The sequence below is a fragment of the Ranitomeya variabilis genome, chromosome 1 (genome assembly GCF_051348905.1).
Source record: "Ranitomeya variabilis isolate aRanVar5 chromosome 1, aRanVar5.hap1, whole genome shotgun sequence".
NCBI classification, from domain to species: domain Eukaryota; kingdom Metazoa; phylum Chordata; class Amphibia; order Anura; family Dendrobatidae; genus Ranitomeya; species Ranitomeya variabilis.
The window spans coordinates 273120186-273134550 of record NC_135232.1 but is presented as its reverse complement, the minus strand read 5'-3'; the positions used below and the strand labels follow the sequence as shown (position 1 = coordinate 273134550).

At 43.0% G+C, this 14365-nt stretch overlaps 1 protein-coding gene across 1 annotated transcript; it reads left to right on the top strand.

Annotated features, from left to right (window-relative positions):
* The first annotated feature begins 1324 nt into the window (after positions 1-1324).
* DRG1 (developmentally regulated GTP binding protein 1) lies at positions 1325-13012 on the top strand. The gene is made up of 9 exons (XM_077294016.1): positions 1325-1530; positions 3657-3780; positions 9923-10098; positions 10707-10776; positions 10854-11023; positions 11349-11479; positions 11562-11729; positions 11839-11961; positions 12777-13012. Exons 1-9 carry the CDS (start codon positions 1489-1491, stop codon positions 12874-12876), a joined length of 1104 nt encoding a protein of 367 aa, XP_077150131.1. The 5' UTR covers positions 1325-1488; the 3' UTR covers positions 12877-13012.
* The last annotated feature ends 1353 nt before the right edge of the window (positions 13013-14365 follow it).

The following is a 14365-nucleotide window of genomic DNA, read 5'->3' as shown; positions in this document are numbered from 1 at the left end:
GAATGTTGGAAAAACTGGATCCGGCGCAGATTCTGAAAAACTGATGCGACGGATCAGTTTTTTTTACGGATTCGGCTAGCCTGTCTAGATTATTGGATAAAAAAAAAATTTGGAGCATGCTCAGTTTAAAAAACCGAATTAGGCCGCTGGATCCGCCTTTTTCCGGCACCTTCTGGCTCCCATAGACTTCCATTCTTGCAAACAGCCGGAAGCGCCGGATCCGGCGCTTCAGGCTATTTCGCCGGAGACAAAAAACGTTGCTATGGACGTTTTTTCAAGAAACCGGAAGCGGCAGATTTGCTGGATCCGGCGAAAACTGGACGAAATGCAATGTCATCCGCTGCAATCCGGCACTAGTACAAGTCTATGGGAAAAAAACCTGATCCGGCGGCAACATTCGCCTGATCCAGTTTTTTGAAAATTAGCCGGATTTAGCCTGACACTGAAAACCTGATGTGTGAAAGTAGCCTTAGGCTACTTTCACACTAGCGTTGTACGACGCACGACGAATTGCGTCGTACCGAGGCAAGCAGTGAAAGCGCCGCACAACGGGGGCAGCGGATGCTGTTTTTCAACGCATCCGCTGCCCCATTGTGATGTGCGGGCGGGAAAAGACGGTCTCGACGCACCAAAAAACGTTACATGCAACGTTTTTTGGTAGCGACGGACCGACGCAACCGTTGCTAATGCAAGTCTATGGAGAAAAAACGCATCCTGCAAGCACTTTTGCAGGATGCGTTTTTTCTACAAAACGATGCATAGCGACGTGCAGTGCACGACGCTAGTGTGAAAGTAGCCTTAGTCTGGTCACTGCATCCTCATTTTCCCCATTAATCTCCCTAGACACCATCGCTCAGGACAGGAGAATGTTACCCAATGGCCCACAAAGCCCATTCCTCTAGAGTCGACTCTAGACCCAAGTGGCTAATCAATTCCTACCCTCAACGGCACCCCCAGTATAAGGACACAGGAGGGGCCACATCTGCTGCACGTCTGACAACCAGGTCTCCGACACCCCAGAATGTGGCTGTAGCTTGCATTGGTTGGGCCCAGCTATGGCAACGCCAATGGGAACGCAAAGAAGGGCACAAATCGGGCGGTGACCGGTCTTATTTCGCCCAGAGCCCACAATGTTATACACACGTCAGTATTCATCATTCCATATACAGAGAAAGGGCCGCCGTCATTGTCCGTCTCAAGTTCTCTTTTTACACTGTGTAACTTCTGTCATAAGCGTCACAGGCAAAATGTGACTATCGTGTCCTCGCTGCTATTGCCGCCCCTTTCCCAGCAGAGCAGTGAGGGAGTAGTGCCTGGAGGACTTGTGAAGGCGCGCATCATAGAGAGCGCGGATAGAAAGTCTGTACTGTACGTGGCGTAGTCATCTCGTTTCCCAGCTCGCTCTTACTGCGCTTGCGCACCATAGTCGTGTGCGGGGCTGTTCTCTGCCAGTCCTTTCGGTGCAGTGCGAGCACAACCGGAGCAGCCATGAGCGGGACACTGGCTAAGATCGCCGAAATTGAGTCCGAGGTGATTAATTTGGGGCGTTATCTGGGGGCTTCGGAGCGCTGATTGTAGTCACAGCCTGTTTGCACATCTGGGTGGGTGACAGGGGCAGAGGCTTGCGGGGCACAGGCTTGGAAGGCAATGCTGGGCGTTGTTGTACTATGTCATTCCCAATGTTTCACTGCTAGCACTCACTGTGGATTGTGCTGATTGTATAAGGTGCTGTCTACATTCAGGAAAGTGGACCCTAAACGTTTTCACTGCTGCAGCCAATCAAAGATGAGCAGCTCTTGCTGTGTAACCCTCATAGCCGCCGAGACCAGTGATTGGCCGCAGCGGTGATATTAGCGGTTGATGTGAAGTCGCTGCAGCAGCTGAAACACCAATGATGGAGCAGCAGTGGGGAGCGGAGCCAGCGAGGGTGGGACCCTGCTCTCTGGTCGGTTAGATGTAACCACCGATCAACCAACCGCTGCACGATCAGCTCTATCCTCACCTACTGTATCCTCACCCATCCCTTGTAGATTGTGAGCCTTCGCGGGCAGGGTCCTCTCTCCTCCTGTACCAGTTATGACTTGTATTGTTCAAGATTATTGTACTTGTTTTTATTATGTATACCCCTCCTCACTTGTAAAGCGCCATGGAATAAATGGCGCTATAACAATAAATAATAATAATAATAATAATAATACAGCGTTTAGAACCCCCTTTCCTGTAAGTGGACAACCCCTTTAATAGTTACATGTTAGATGAGCTCATTAAAGCTTGTTTTTCTAAAGTACCTTAATAGCTGCAAATGTTATAAAAAACAAAAACAACCGTTACTCATCTTTTCAATCCAACGCAACCTCAGCACCAGCAATCAGGGCCCCCTCCGGTCTTTATTTCACAGTGATGATGCCACATAGCAACGGGAGCAGTGCAGCCAATCACTGACCTTTGTTGTCTTACGCCCCTCATACAGGCATCACCACAGAGACCAGTGACTGCATGTGCTGGTCACGTGTACAACATGTCATCACTGCAGCAAAGCAAATTTTGAGGGGCATTATGGGTATTGTATTCCATCACTGAGGCTGTAGATCTTTGTGTTTTTTCATTATACATCATTATTAGAGTTGAGCAAATTTTCTTGACTCCCTCCTTATTTGGCAAGGTATAGCACTTACCGATAAGCTGCAGAGGGAACCCGGCCTAATGGATCACACCGGCCGATCAGCTGTTCGGCTCCGCAGCTGCGTATGTCGCGGCTGTGTTACTGTCATGACACATAATAATAATATTATAATAATAATTTTATTTATATAGCGCCAACATATTCCGCAGCGCTTTACAAATTATAGAGGGGACTTGTACAGACAATAGACATTACAGCATAACAGAAATCACAGTTCAAAATAGATACCAGGAGGAATGAGGGCCCTGCTCGCAAGCTTACAAACTATGAGGAAAAGGGGAGACACGAGAGGTGGATGGTAACAATTGCTTTAGTTATTTGGACCAGCCATAGTGTAAGGCTCGGGTGTTCATGTAAAGCTGCATGAACCAGTTAACAGCCTAAGTATGTAACAGTACAGACACAGAGTGCTATTAACTGCATAAAGTGTATGAGAACATGATGCGAGATGCATGGAGAGACCAACAAACGGCCTTATAAAAGAGTAGTTCAAAGGATTATTACCATAGTTATACTTGCCAATAAATCAGGTTACTGCATTAATGTGAAGTGCCGCAAACTGCTGACAGTCACCTGCTGCCTGTGAAGTACTGCAAACTGTTACCAGACACCCACTGCCTGTGAAGGACTAAATTGCTGCCGGCCACCCGCTGCCTGTGAAGGACTGTAAACTGCTGCCGGCCACCCTCTGAATGTGAAGTACCTTAAACTGCTGGCAATCACCCTCTACCTGTGAAGTACCTTAAACTGCTGCCGGCCACCCTCTGCATGTGACGTACTGCAAACTGCTGGCAATCACCCTCTGCATGTGAAGTACCACAAACTCATGCCAGTCACCCGCTGACTGAGTGACTGGCGGTAATTGGCATTACATTGCAGACAATTGATTTAAACCACTGTGATTCCTATGGCTGCATTCCTGGGTGCCAGTCACATATATTTATGCTTAAAACTCTTGCACTTTGCTTTGCAGATGGCTCGGACTCAGAAAAATAAGGCCACCGCACATCATCTTGGTCTCCTAAAAGCCCGCTTAGCTAAACTGCGGCGTGAACTCATCACCCCAAAAGGTGGTGGAGGTGGTGGTCCTGGGGAAGGTAGGTGTGATTTTGAGCTTTTGACGGTGACCTCTTTGTATGCAAATGTAATCAAGAATAAGGAGATGAGTGTACTTTCTGGTTACCTACTTTAATTTCTTGGTAACATTGCAGATGTGCTGATCCATTTGATGCTGCTAATTATTCTAGAGGAAGATGCATTTACAATGCATTTTGGACAACTGAGTAACCAGGAAGTTACACAGAAATGATTTTCCACCGCAAGTAAGGTTATTTTCACAGTAATCATCAGTTAGAATGGATCCATCAGCAATCTGCTGTGTAGGCACAACTTTTTTTTTGTCTGGCTGAAAAAAAAACACAATTTCAACTGGATCTATTTTTTTTTTACATTGAAGTCTATGGAAAACAGATCCTTTAATTAGCCATCGGTTTTTCTTTCACTTGAAAATAATCCGTTTTAAATTGAACAAAATTGATTGCTATTTAATGGATCTGTTTTCTATAGACCTCAATGTTAAACAGATCCATTTGTAATTAAAAAATTTTTTGGGGCGGACAAAAATGTTCTATCTAGACCAGAGGTGTCAAACTGCATTCCTCGAGGGCCGCCAACAGGTCATGTTTTCAGGATTTCCTTAGCATTCCACAAGGTGCTGGAATCATTCTGTGCAGGTGATTAAATTATCACCTGTGCAATACAAGGAAATCCTGAAAACATGACCTGTTGGCGGCCCTCGAGGAATGCAGTTTGACACCTCTGATCTAGACAACTTTTTGTTAATGGATTGCTGCTGGCTCCCTTCGAGTCATTACTGGACATGTGAACATAACCTTTCATAGTAGAAATAGAATGGCGTGCACTCTGACAAAAGAGAGGCACAGGTGCAGGCTGAACCTGGATCAAGTCCAGTTAGACCATAAATTTGTAGAATAACAGCCGCTCTCACAATATAGATTTTCAAATTCAAAAATTGATTAATTTTATTCACCACAGTAGAAAACAAAGATTGCTGAGGTAACGTTTCGACCCCGTAGTGAGCCTTTGTCAAACCTAACTGAAAAAAACATTAAAGACACAGTACATTAGATAATATATACAAGTATGACATGCTATACAGAAACTGTATACAGGCATCGCAATGATGAGCAGGTGGAATCAGATCCGTTATAAACAAAACAACTGTATGTGGAACATAATGCAATGACATATATACACATATTTACAATATATACAACAGGGTGCCCAATGAGGGTTAAATGTATAGTATACCATGTTGCAGACATAGGAAAAAACATGGCGTAAGCGTAGACAGGCGGCAATATATAATCTGCGTTATGTGGCAAAAGGTGCTAAATTACATCTATGCATAGGGGTAATGTAGAACAAATCAACTGACCTTGTTGTAGAGTAGGAAAAAACCCCAGTAGAGAAGAAGGCAGTTTGTGAAGGTTTTTTTTTAGATATACAGGCTCCAAAGTAGAGCTGTGGGAGGAGAGGAAAGTAATGAGCGAGATGTAGGGAAGAAATGAAGAGAGAGGGGGGAAGGGGGGAGTAATGGAGGGCATAACTCTAGCCACTATGCGGAGTGGTGTGGTGAGCTTGGAAGGGGGGATGCAGTCGCAGTCCGGGCTGTGGGGATATACAGAAATAAGGCAAAGCGGGAGAGAAGGCCAAAGAGCCTGAAGGTGTGCGTCGCGATACGATACCTGCTGGTCCGGGGCAGTAAGCTCCTTGTGGTGATGTGCGCCGACATTGGTGGTCAGCGGGGAAATATAGTGTCCGGGCAGGAAGTAAAGAAGGACGCGTGCGCGGTAGAAAATTGCGCTGGGATGGAGGCTAGGAACGCAGGTGGAGCGCCTGCGTGGTAGCGGAGTTATGCTCGTGCGCTAAAAACACCGGGGGTATTAAACGAAGAGGCTGGGGACGCAGGTATGACGCCTGCGCGATAACGAAAGTGTGCGCGTGCGCAGAGCACTCGGGGTAAGGAGCGGCTGTCAGCAAGATGAGTGCCTGTGTATGCGTGCGATAGGAGCGCGGGAGGGAGGGGGAGGAGCCTGCGTAGCAGGGAGAGGAATGAAGAGATGGCCACAAAGGGAAGGCAGAGAAATAAAGAACAGAACGGTGCAACTACTGAAATACTCATAGGAGAAGGAGAAATAAGATAAAATAAAGATAGTGTGGAAATGAATGAAAATGAAAAATAAAAAATAGAAAATAAAAATAATGATGATAATAAGCAAAAAATAAACAAAGAAAAATAATGAAAAAAATGAAAATAAGATAATAAAAATAATATAAATCAATAAAAGGGGGAGAAATAATGCAGATAACTGGTCATATGCGGAGATAAAAATGGAGAAATAAAAATGAAAGATGGAAATGAAGGAGTACAGCATAACGTAAAATAGGCAAAAATGATAAACTAGACGTAAACCTTGAGAAAATGTAAACCTTGAGAAAACGAAGAAACAAAATGGAAAAAAATAAAATTGAAAAAATAATAATGATAAATGGAAAAATGAAAAAATAAAGAAATAAATAAAAATATATAAATAATATAAAAAATAAAATGAAAAATGTAAAATAGTTTCTGGGTATTTACCCCAGTTGGGTGTAATAGACAGTGAAGATCAGATAGCCTGAAAGCATTGAAAAAAGGTTAAAACATATAGCATCAACAGGTCAGCCTGTAATACACTAAACCGCCATTAAAATAATTGATAAAGAATATGGCATAATCATGAAAATATATATAAACATTCGCAAAGGACCTAGACTTTATAATTCAATAAAATAAAACAGGAAACCACGGGGCCACGTGCCACCCTCAGAAAACTAGGTCAAGTTCCCGGTTCAGGCCTTTAGGTGTAAGAGTTTGCATAGTGTATATCCAGTGGGATTCCCGTTCTCTCAATAATTTAATATGATTACCACCCCTGCGTGGTCTATCAACCTGCTCGAGTACCTGGAAACGCAGTTGGGAGACTGAGTGATTGGCCAATGCAAAATGGTGTGGAAGGGGAAGCCATGTTTTTTTACACCGTATGGTGGATTTGTGGGAAGCAATCCTGTCTCGGATGTGTTGTCTCACGAACGTAAAGCAGGCAACAGGGGCATTTTATCACGTACACGACATTGTTAGAATCACACGTGAAAAATCCCTTGATCTTATATTGTTTGCCAGAATGGGGATGGGTAATAGAACTGGATTTAATGACATTTGAACAACATGCGCAGCCTAGGCAGGGAAACGTGCCACTCCTTTCGGTGCCCAGGAAAGTCTGTCTAGGTACTCTAGAGGAGCTACCTATGTCGGCTTTGACAACTCTATCTTTAATGTTGTTAGGTCTTCTTTTGCACATAAGTGGTGGTGTAGAGAAAGCCTCGATGTGAGGATATGAGTGTTTCAGCATGGGCCAGTGTTTGCGAATTACGCTATATATCTTAGGCATAACGGGGTGATGAGTATGGATAAAAGGAACCCGTTCAGGTTTGGGTTGAGTTATCGGGCTGGGAGATGAACTTAAGGCCAGCCTTTTTTCTCTGTCAAGTAAGCTCTTGGGATACTGTCTAGCTGTAAATTTACGGGACATCTCGTCCAGTCGTTCAGGTAATGTGTCGGGCTTTGAGACAATGCGTGCCACACACTTGAACTGTGAACGGGGTAGACTGTGTTTAATGGAGATCGGGTGACAGCTCTGGTAATGGAGTAGGCTGTTAGAGTCTCTTGGTTTAGAAAAGACGTCAGTGGTAAGGAAACCATTGGGATCCTTAATAACCAAGGTATCAAGAAACGATATCTGTGGTGTCACTGTTCAGCGTGAACTGGAGTTCAGGCCGAATGGAATTTAGGTATTCGGTAAACGGGAGTAAGGTATCCTGTGGGCCTGTCCATAGACAAAAATATCGTCTATGTAGTGCAGCCAGCATAGACTATAGGTTTGAAAGAGAGTATTGTCATAGACATATGCGTGTTCGTAGGCATCCATGTAAATGTTGGCGTATGCCGGAGCTACGTTGGCACCCATAGCAGTCCCCTGGGTCTGCAAGTAATATTGGTCGCTGAAAAGAAAAAAGTTGTTATGCAAGACAAGAGATAGGAGATCAAGGCATAGATGTCGGGAGTTACTAGAGAACTCTGGCGGCTGGAGGAGGTCCCCCACTGCCTTTATGCCTAGGTCATGTTTAATAGAAGTGTATAGACTCTTAGGGTAAAGTCACACAGTGGCACTTTGATCGCTACGACGGTACGATCTGTGACGTTCCAGCGATATCCATACGATATCGCTGTGTCTGACACGCAGCAGCGATCAGGGACCCTGCTGAGAATCGTACGTCGTAGCAGATCGTTTGGAACTTTATTTCGTCGCTGGATCTCCCGCTGTCATCGCTGGATCGTTGTGTGTGACAGCGATCCAGCGATGCGTTCGCTTGTAACCAGGGTAAACATCGGGTTACTAAGCGCAGGGCCGCGCTTAGTAACCCGATGTTTACCCTGGTTACCAGCGTAAAAGTAAAAAAACAAACAAACCGTACATACTCACATTCCGGTGTCCTTCAGGTCCCTTGCCGTCTGCTTCCCGCTCTGACTGACTCCCGGCCGTAAGGCAGTACAGAGCACAGCGGTGACGTCACCGCTGTTATCTGCTTTCACTTTACGGCGGCACTCAGTCAGAGCGGGAAGCAGACGGCAAGGGACCTGAAGGACACCGGAATGTGAGTATGTACGTTTTTTTTTTTTTTTTACTTTTACGCTGGTAACCAGGGTAAACATCGGGTTACTAAGCGCGGCCCTGCGCTTAGTAACCCGATGTTTACCCTGGTTACCCGGGGCCTTCGGCATCGTTGGTCGCTGGAGAGCTGTCTGTGTGACAGCTCCCCAGCGACCACACAACGACTTTCCAACGATCACGGCCAGGTCGTATCGCTGGTCGTGATCGTTGGAAAGTTGCAGAGTGTGACAGTACCCTTAATGTCAAATGTGACGAGAGAGCTCCCTGGTGGAGTGGGAGAAAATTGTTTCAAGGTTTGGAGAAAATGGCCTGTATCGAGGATAAATGACCTCATTTTCCTGGTAAGAGGGGTAAGGATCTTCTCTAAATAGATGGAGATGGGAGCTAAAATAGAATCAGTGGAGGCAACAATGGGTCGGCCCGGGGGGGTTGATGAGGGATTTATGGATTTTGGGTAAAGTGTATATGACGGGGGTGACAGGGTGGGGATTAGTGAGGAAAGTGACTGTTTTAGAGTCAATGGTATTGAGGGACTGATATTTGTGAAGAATGGAATTAATCTGTCTTCTGATGGTAGGAGTGGGATCCGAAGGGATTTTTTTTGTATAGATTGTAAATATATGATTTGTAAATATGTGTATATATGTCATTGCATTATGTTCCACATACAGTTGTTTTGTTTATAACAGATCTGATTCCACCTGCTCAGCATTACGATGCCTGTATACAGTTTCTGTATAGCATGTCATACTTGTATATATTATCTAATGTACTGTGTCTTTATTGTTTTTTTCAGTGAGGTTTGACAAAGGCCCACTACGGGGTCGAAACGTTACCTCAGCAATCTTTGTTTTCTACTGTGGTGAATAAAATTAATCAATTTTTGCATTTGAAAATCTATATTGTGAGTGTGGCTGTTGTTCTACAAATTCATAACCTTTCATAGACATTAGTATGGCTTTCTTTCTGGGCTTCTGAAAAGGTGAAAATTAGTGATGAGCGAATATACTTTTCTCGAGCACGCTCGGGGATCCTCCGAGTATTTTTTAGTGCTCGGAGTTTGTTTTCTTCGCCGCAGCTGAATGATTTACATCTGTTAGCCAGCTTGATTACATGTGGGGATTCCCTAGCAACCAGGCAACCCCCACATGTACTTATGCTGGCTAACAGATGTAAATCATTCAGCTGCAGCGATGAAAATTAAATCTCTGAGCACTAAAAAATATTCGGAGGACCCCCGAGCGTGCTCGAGAAATCTTGAGTAACAAGTATATTCGCTCATCACTAGTGAAAATGCCTCCTTCACTCTGGATGGCAGACACACTTGCAGCAAGCATACTGTCAGACTGCAGCTACTTGTGCTGGTTTGACTAACATAAGCTTGTGATGCAATATATATATATATATATATATATTTGGTTTGATCATGGATTTATTCTTTTAGGCTTCGATGTTGCGAAGACTGGAGATGCCCGAATTGGATTTGTGGGATTTCCATCTGTGGGAAAGTCAACACTTCTCAGCAACCTGGCTGGTGTTTATTCAGAAGTGGCAGCTTATGAATTTACTACATTGACCACAGTACCTGGGGTTGTGAGATACAAAGGGGCGAAAATTCAGGTAAATATGCTCTCGTATGGTAAGAAAGGCATAACTTCTAATCACATGGCATAATACATACTCATTCACGTCTTTTGTCTCCAATGGTACACATGCATGAAATAACCTTAAAATCAGATGATCGCAGCTGTGAAGACCTTCCTGCTCCCAGCAGGTCTCACTTTGTATGTTTTCTGAAGTTAGGAGCAAATGTTTGTAACCCGTAACAAAGCAGTTGTTGACATACTGTAGTGGTGACATCACAACTACAGCTCATGTGATTGCTACAGTCAGTCCCTTGGCTCAGAGGCTCATGCCATCTACATCACTATCACTACTAAGGCCAGTTATCGGCTGCAGCGATGACATCCAACTCCAGCGCACTTGACCGCTGCCGCCAATCAGTGTGTGCACAGTGGCTCATCCCATCTCTATCACCTTCTATTAGCTGCAGCAGTCATGTGCACTCTCATTGTGACGTTACTGGTGTTACTGGTCTGTCAAAAAGTCCAGCGCAGCAGCGAAGAGTCAGCATAGCTATGATTATTATTTTTTTCCGTCTTCTAACCTGTGGGGAAATAAAAATGAATCATGGACAACCCTCTTAATAATATTTTTTTTTTCACCAGTTGCTTGACCTTCCTGGAATCATTGAGGGGGCTAAAGATGGAAAAGGCAGAGGTCGCCAAGTCATTGCAGGTGAGTTGGATTCATGTGAATACAAAATGTGCAATATTTTATAATTATTTCAATATATAAATATTTTTCACCTACAGTGGCACGCACATGCAATTTGATCCTTATTGTCTTGGATGTTTTAAAACCTTTGGGACACAAAAAAATTATTGAAAATGAATTGGAGGGCTTTGGTATCCGACTGAACAAGCAACCACCAAACATCGGATTCAAGAAAAAGGACAAAGGTGGCATCAATCTTACTGCCACTGTGAGTACGGTGGCAAACCAGCAACTTTAAAAGCTGCAAGGAAACTGCAGTGTTTCAGTACAGTCTCGTAAGGGTTTGTAAGAAAGGGAGTGGTAAATTAATGTACGCTCTTCAGAACAGACTGTAGCTTTTTGTCATTCCTACATATATGGCTTCATGTAAAACTTTTAATACAGGCACATACTTGGTCAGTAAGCGTTAGTAGATGCGTCTTTGCACTCAAGCCAGAAAAAGAGCCAGAAAACTGATAAATGTAATAATTTGCGTGCTGGCTGAGATTTTGTTTAATATTCTCCTTATATTCCTTTTGTTCTTAAACACTCAGTGTACGCAAAGTGAGCTGGATTTGGAGACTGTAAAGAGTATCCTGGCAGAATACAAAATCCACAATGCAGATATCACGATGCGCAGTGATGCTACCGCTGATGACCTTATTGATGTGGTTGAAGGCAATAGGTATTTCAACTATAAGTGATGTTTCATTCTAGAAATAAGATGGTGGTTTTGTCTTCTTCTATCCTGCACCTCTTTCTTTCAGAGTCTACATCCCTTGCATCTATGTGTTGAATAAGATTGACCAGATCTCATTAGAAGAATTAGATGTCATTTACAAGGTGCCACACTGTGTTCCTATCTCTGCCCATCACCGCTGGAACTTTGATGACCTCTTAGAAAAAATCTGGGATTACTTACGATTGGTTCGAATGTAAGTGGTAAACTAGATTGGTTATGGGTTCTCCTATGACTAGTAATGTGGTATGATTTCTTTGTAGTACCTCTAAAGATAATACTTTTATGCTTTATTTTTACTTCAGCTACACTAAGCCCAAGGGTCAGTTACCTGATTACACCGCACCAGTTGTGCTTCCTGACTGTCGCACAGCAGTTGAAGATTTCTGCACTAAAATTCACAAAAACCTCATCAAAGAATTTAAGTAGTGAGTATCTTGTGGTTCGGTGTTTAAGAAGACTGCTTTACCATTTTCCTGTATTGATTGGTTTCTACAATTCCTGCTGTTGCTTTAGTACATCTCCCTTGGTCTTTTATCTTTGCTTTTACATCATTATACATTTTTGCTATTTTGCATATTCCAAACTCAACTTCCTAATTGCTCACAGAGCATGGCAAAATCCTAGCCATGGGAATGAGTTATGGTACACCTCCCCAATTGGTGGCTTATTTACCAAACTTGTAGAATGATATATAATCCAACAAAACAGAGATGCACAACTAAGGATGGATTGAGTGATAGTAGTAGAGAGGATGTCACCTTGAGAAGTCAGTCATTAAAGAGGTTGTCCACTACTTTATCATTGATGACCTGTGTCTGATCAGTCGGAGTTTGACACTTGGCCCTTCTAATGATCAGCTGTTCTCGGTGTCTGTTTAGCTGCCAGCCGGAAATACTCAATTGCGGAGCTGCTCTGTCTTTTGATAGTGGCCGTTGCCGGGTACTGCACATCTGCCCCCTATTGATTTGAATAGAAGGCAATGTGCAGTACCCTGCCACGGCCGCTATCGGAAGACAGAGCAGATCCGCAATTGAGTATTTCTGGCCACCGCCCTCACCGAGAACCGCTGAACGGGTGTCAGACTCCAACCGATCAGACATGGATGACCTATCCTAATGATAGGTCATCAATGATAAAGTAGTGGATGACCTCTGTTGATGCTCGTCAGCCTTACATGACGTGAAAAGAACCGTAATGAAATTCTATTATTGCTGATTTTCTTTCTTTATCTTGCCAACAGTGCTCTGGTTTGGGGTTCATCTGTAAAGCACAATCCACAAAAAGTTGGTAAAGATCATGTAATGGAAGATGAAGATGTCATTCAAATAGTAAAGAAGTGATCAATACAAGATTGCCTTGTTACTTATGTCTGCAAACACTTAACATCCCGCATCATATTTCTGTATGTAGCTGGTCACCCATCTGTAAATATGTCTTATGCAAAACTGTCAATAAAATTTTGCTCCACAAACCATCCATTAGTGTTATTTTGTAAAAAAAATAAATAAAAAATGGTGAAATGAGAATACAATAAATGCTGGTGCAAAACAATCCGATTTTTAAAGTTTTTTTTTACTCTACTTCCCAATCAAAGGGAAAAAAATGCTCTATATGAAATCAGAAGCATAGAGATGTACAATAGGGCCCTGTAACATTAATGGTTGAGTCTGCAAGGAGCAATTATATAGTTATGTGATAGACTACCTCAGCTTGCACTGCTCCTTCTTCCAATCAAGATCCTGGAGTGACAGCAGCATGTGAGAAGTCTGACTGAAGAAGATTTCTCCCTCTGTCAGTCCCTCGCCACTCCCACAGCTCACAGATGAGTTGCTATGGCAAACAAAAGCCTAACATTGGCCTCCCTGTCTGCCATATGCCTCAGCCTAACAGACCCCGCCCCCGTTGGCATCTAATAGGATACCTGTCAGAAAAGGCCAATCTGTTAGTTATGCTCTGTAGTGCAATGTATTATAGGATCACATGAACAAGTCCACTTGTGTGAAAAACAAACTGTTCAAATAAAAAAAATCCCAGTTTAACCCCTTAGTGACAGAGCCAATTTGGTACTTAATGACCGAGCCAATTTTTACAATTCTGACCAGTGTCACTTTATGAGGTTATAACTCTGGAACGCTTTATCGGATCCCGCTGATTCTGAGATTTTTTTTTGTGACATGTTGTACTTCAAGTTAGTGGTAACATTTCTTCGATATTACTTGCGATTATTTATGAAAAAATTGGAAATATGGCGAAAATTTTTAAAATTTTGCAATTTTCAAACTTTGTATTTTTATGCCCTTAAATCAGAGAGATATGTCACAAAAAATAGTTAATAAATAACATTTCTCACATGTCTACTTTACATCAGCACAATTTTGGAAACAATTTTTTTTTTTGTTAGGGAGTTATAAGGGTTAAAAGTTGACCAGCAATTTCTCATTTTTACAACACCATGTTTTTTTTAGGGACCACATCACCTTTGAAGTGATTTTGAGGGGTCTATATGATAGAAAATAACCAAATGTGACACCATTCTAAAAACTGCACCCCTCAAGCTGCTCAAAACCACATTCAAGAAGTTTATTAACCCTTTACGTACTTCACAGGAACTAAAACAATGTGGAAGAAAAAAATTAACATTTTACTTTTTTTTGCAAACATTTTACTTCAGAACCATTTTTTTTAATTTTCACAAGTGTAAAAACAGAAATTTAACCACAAATTTTGTTGTGCAATTTTTCCTGAGTACGCCGATACCCCATATGTGGAGGTAAACCACTGTTTGGGCGCACCGCAGAGCTTGGAAGTGAAGGAGCACCGTTTGACTGT

Coding starts and splice junctions, on each gene's coding strand:
- DRG1 (XM_077294016.1), top strand. CDS start 1,489: ATGAGCGGGACACTGGCTAAGATCGCCGAAATTGAGTCCGAG. Junction 1,531..3,656: donor TCGCCGAAATTGAGTCCGAG/GTGATTAATTTG, acceptor TTTGCTTTGCAG/ATGGCTCGGACTCAGAAAAA. Junction 11,730..11,838: donor TACTTACGATTGGTTCGAAT/GTAAGTGGTAAA, acceptor TTTTTACTTCAG/CTACACTAAGCCCAAGGGTC.